The 5,195-nt window shown below is 38.7% G+C and overlaps 1 protein-coding gene across 1 annotated transcript; it reads left to right on the top strand.

Annotated features, from left to right (window-relative positions):
- The first annotated feature begins 3,077 nt into the window (after positions 1-3,077).
- LOC128740160 (uncharacterized protein K02A2.6-like) lies at positions 3,078-4,871 on the top strand. Its single transcript, XM_053835686.1, has one exon. The coding sequence runs from the start codon at positions 3,078-3,080 to the stop codon at positions 4,869-4,871; it is 1,794 nt and encodes a 597-aa protein (XP_053691661.1).
- Positions 4,872-5,195: the final 324 nt, after the last annotated feature.

Genomic DNA, 5,195 nt, shown 5'->3' with positions numbered 1-5,195 from the left:
GAACTCGTATGACTATTTTTGCTCAAATACGTTTGCTACTCGCCCTGTCAGTGGAAATATTTTGGACCACTTTATTGGACGAAAAGAAGATCTTACTTATATAAAAAATGATACAATTTATACGGATGTGAGTGATCACTTAATAGTTGTTTCTTCTTTTAAAATTGTTAATCCAAAGGAACATGTTATTCTAAGCAAAAAAATTGTTGACAAGCATAGGTTAAACCAATTATTTACACAGTTTTTGAATACCTTCACTTGTACTGAAGATGTAAACGAGTCGATTGTGTCCATAACAACGGCTTATAATAATATTTCAAATCTTTGTACCACTTCTAAAAATGAACGAGTGAATTTAAAAACCAAAAAATGTCCTTGGCTTGATTATTATACGTGGCAATGGATTAAACTCAAAAACAAATACTTGAAAAAAGTAAAAAGGAATCCGAACAATAATCATTTGAGAGAAATGCTGAACCATGTAACAAAAAAACTTGATGCTGTTAAAAAGAGGTGTAAAAACGAATATTTCAAAAAATTGTTTGACGACACCTGTAGTGCTAAAGTATGGAAAAATTTAAACGAAATAATGGGGAGAACCAAACGGGATGTTAAGATTGAACTACAAAATAATGGTAGCAAAACATCAAATAGCTCTGAAATCAGTGAAATATTCAATCAGTTCTTCTCAAGCATTGGCGGGAATCTCGCTGGAAAAATTCCGAAAAATAATCTCAATCCATTGGCAACTGTAAGCCGTCTGGAGCAAACAATTTATCTTAAACCCACTGATTTAGCTGAGGTTTCTTCTGTAATAAACGATCTAGATACCAAAAAAAGCTGTGGACCTGATAATCTACCAGCAAGTATTATCAAGCAAAATTCGAATGCATTTTCAAACATTTTTACAGAGCTTTTCAACAGAATACTGAGCCAAGGAAGGTACCCAGATTGTTTAAAAGTTGCAAGAGTAGTGCCTGTTTTTAAATCTGGGGATGAGTCTGACCCTTGCAACTATCGTCCTATTTCTACACTGTCTGTAATAAATAAAATCTTTGAAAGACTATTGGTGAAGAGATTAATAAATTTTTTGAATAAGTTCAATGTTTTGTATAAATTCCAGTACGGGTTTAGGAAAGGATGTAGTACCTCTACGGCGATCGTTGAGCTTGTTGACTTCTTAATAAACAAAATAGACAACAAATGTATCGTCGGAGGTCTTTTTATTGATTTAAAGAAGGCTTTCGATACATTAAACCACGACATTCTCTTGCAAAAACTGGAAAGTTATGGAATACGGGGATTAGCGAACGATGTTATTCGGAGCTATTTGAGTGGAAGGCAGCAATTTGTGACATTCAAAGATGCCAAGAGTTCTTCAAGATCTATAAACATTGGAGTTCCACAAGGTAGTAATATTGGGCCACTTTTATTTCTTATATACATTAATGATATAGGAAACATACCGCTTAATGGAACTCCTAAATTGTTTGCTGATGATACTGCTTTATTCTATCCAAACCACGATGTTACATCTATTGTGTCATCAATAAACAGTGACTTGCAGGTACTTATGAGATACTTTAATGCAAATTTGCTCTCATTAAACTTATCAAAGACCAAATACATGGTTTTCCACTCACCAAGGAAAAAAATACCTACACATAGCAACCCGTCGTTTGAGCAAGAAGAAGTTGAATTGGTATCGAATTTTAAATACTTGGGCTTGGTATTGGACTCCACGCTTTCCTGGGGTGATCATATAGAACATGTCCAAAGGAAAGTCTCATCCTTGTGCGGCTTAATGTACCGTGTTAGTAAGTTTGTGCCTAGAGATGCCCTCTTGACTTTCTATCATGGCTGTATTCATTCCCATATGCAATACCTAATTCTCGCCTGGGGACACGCTTGCAAATCCAAGCTGAAAAAACTGCAAACATTGCAAAATAGATGCCTCAAAATCATCTACAACCTACCGCGATTATACTCTTCCCTTCAACTGTACACAAATATGGCGCATAGCATTCTTCCTCTACGCGGACTATGTAAACTACAAACCAGTTTGTTCATGTACGACACAATAAAAAACCCAAATATTCATCATAACATCGTTTTGTCTATAACAAATCATGATCATTACACCCGGTATGCGAGCAACCTTGTTCGGTCCAGAGCTTCTACAAATATGGGTCAAGTTCGGATCTCGTTTTATGGTCCATCGGTGTATAATGAACTACCTGAACGACTGAAAATTTTAAATAACCGTGTACTTTTTAAAACCCGTTTGAAGCAGCACTACAAATCATATATCAGCCAGTTTTTGCTATGATTTTGCATCAGCTAGAAACAGCTACACTTAACCAAATTCATTAGAATCACCAACCTGTAGTACTCTAGGGATACCCTTCAAAGGAACTTAGTTCCACTGGGCACATCCCACGACTACTTCATGATATTACTTTTTATATAGCTCATCACACACACCTTTTAATTGTTGCATTATATTTAGTTTCTGTTTTTTCGTTTAGTTTTCGTATTAAGATTTTTATTGCCAAATGAGGAGTCCATTACCAGGGGACTCTATGTGCGAGTTCTTTGGTGTGGGGGTGTGTTGGTGGGCCTCCTTAAATTATAAAAAAAAAAAAAAAAAAAAAAAAAAAATTTACGATTTTCTACCAGAATACCTCTTTTGATTAGTACTGTTGTGAACTAAATATAGATCATTCCATTTCTTTTTGTCCTAACATTTGCAGGTTTTGTCACGATTGAAAAACCGAGGCATTGAATTGAATTGGGGAAAATGTCAACTGAGAGTTACAGAGCTAGACTTTTTGGGGCATAAAATATCTCAAGACGGTGTTATGCCTGCAAAAAGTAAAATACAAGCGATTCAATCGTTTCGAGCACCACAATGTGAAGCGGAGGTTCGCAGTTTCTTGGGACTTGCAAATTACCTTGCTAAGTTTGTGCCAATGTTAGCTACGGTCGACGAACCATTGCGGAGATTACTACGCAAGGAAATAAAATTCGAATGGACCCAAGAATAGTCGAATTCATTCCACGCTATCAAAGATGCTATGAGCAAGATCGAAAATTTGGGGTTCTATAGAGTTGAAGACCATACAGCTGTTCTCACCGATGCCAGTCCGTGCGGGCTAGGTGCCATCCTGATTCAGTTCGATGAGGCTGGTAAACACCGTGTCATCAGTTTCGCTTCAAAATCACTGACCGACACGGAGCGCCGTTATTGCCAAACGGAAAAGGAAGCGTTGGGAATAGTTTGGGGCGTAGAGCGTTTCCAGTATTATCTCCTGGGAAAAACATTCGATATCCACACGGATTGCAAAGCTTTAAGTTTTCTTTTCTCCCAGCGTTCTAAACCGTGCGCACGTATAGAAAGGTGGGTGTTGCGGTTGCAAGCATTCGACTACAAAGTAATATTTACGTCAGGAAAAGATAATGTGGCTGATACTTTATCACGGCTATCAATTCAAAAGGCAATACCGTTTGACTCTTCAGAAGAAATCTTTGTTCGGGAAGTCGTTATGCACGCAGTAAATTCTTCAGCGTTGACATGGCGAGATATCGCAGAAGCGAGTAAAGCTGACTCAGAAATTCAACAAGTTTTGAATATACTGGAATCAGGAGAAAATCAAGATTTGCCAATCGTATACCGAGTAATCGCCAATGAACTTTGTGATTTTCAAGGCGTGCTTATTCGAGGAGATCGAATCGTTGTTCCGTGCTCTCTCCGAGAAAAAGTACTGCTTACCGCTCACGAAGGTCACCCAGGAATCACGATGATGAAGAATCATCTACGTTCCCACGTTTGGTGGCCTAAAATGGATGCTCAGGTAGAGAAAATCGTGAAGAACTGTAGAGGATGTACCTTAGTCGGTGCACCAGAACCTCCGGAGCCTTTACAGCGGAGTCAGCTACCTAGTTATCCATGGCATACGATAGCTTTGGATTTTTTCGGACCTCTGCCGGAAGGACAACATTTAATGGTTGTTATTGATTATTACAGCCGCTTCATGGAGGTATGCGAAATGGAAACGACAACTGCGCAAGATGTCATAAGAGAACTTTCCATTATGTTCAGTCGATACGGAATTCCTGTTACGTTAAAGGCAGATAATGCACCTCAACTTAGTGCAGACTGTGCGGAGTTTAAGCAATTCTGTGATGCAAATGGCATCAAACTGATGAACACTATTCCCTATTGGCCGCAATCAAACGGGGAGGTTGAGCGCCAAAACCGCTCGATCATTAAGCGTCTTCGTATAGCCCAAGAACTTGGACATGACTGGCGCCAAGAACTTTACAAGTATTTGCTCACTTATCATTCTTCCAAGCACCCAACGACAGGAAAATCACCGGGTGAGATTATGTTTGGTCGTCGCATCAAAAACAAACTACCATGTATTTCATCTTTTCAAGAAGATGCAGGGGTTAGGGAACGAGATGCTGTAGTTAAACAAAAAGGTAAAGAGTACGCGGATCAAAGACGGGGGGCAAAACGAAGTATTCTAAAAGTGGGTGACCACGTGTTGGCCAAAAGAATGCGTAAAGTTAGTAAGCTGGACGGAGACTTCAGTAATGAAGAATTTGTCATTTGTCAAAAAAAAGGGACAGATACATTAATCCAGTCAAAGGACAATGGCAAGCAATACAGACGGAGCTCAGCGCATCTTAAAAAAATAGGAGAAGAGCAGCATTCTTCTGTTGACGAATCCACAAATAACCCTTTACACCCATCAGAGACAGGAAACACTCCTATTAAAGCGTCTGCGCCCAATCAGCCATTAGCTAATCCAGATAAACGAATTAGAATACCTCCGTCAAAGTATCATGACTATGTCCCATACTGAGGCAACAATAATAATATACGTTTGACAAAATATAAATAAATAAAAACCATATAGAACAAAGCTTATGTTTCTTTTATTTATTCAAAGAGGGGGTTGTAGTATATTGCACCTGATTTAATATTATATGTACCTTAGACCTAAACGACAATACCTTGTATACCATGTACTTTGCCGTCATCAACCGACGTACCTTTGACATATACATAGATGGGAACATCAGAGTCGACGGAGTCGACATACGCATGGGATAGCAGAGAAGAACGGTATGACGAAATGGGATTAGACACGCAACCTTTGGAAGAGTCGGACGTGATTTTGGACGTG

This window comes from Sabethes cyaneus, chromosome 3 (assembly GCF_943734655.1).
Source record: "Sabethes cyaneus chromosome 3, idSabCyanKW18_F2, whole genome shotgun sequence".
NCBI lineage: Eukaryota > Metazoa > Arthropoda > Insecta > Diptera > Culicidae > Sabethes > Sabethes cyaneus.
The sequence above is the reverse complement of the archived record's forward strand: the minus strand, read 5'-3'. Positions and strand labels throughout refer to the sequence as shown.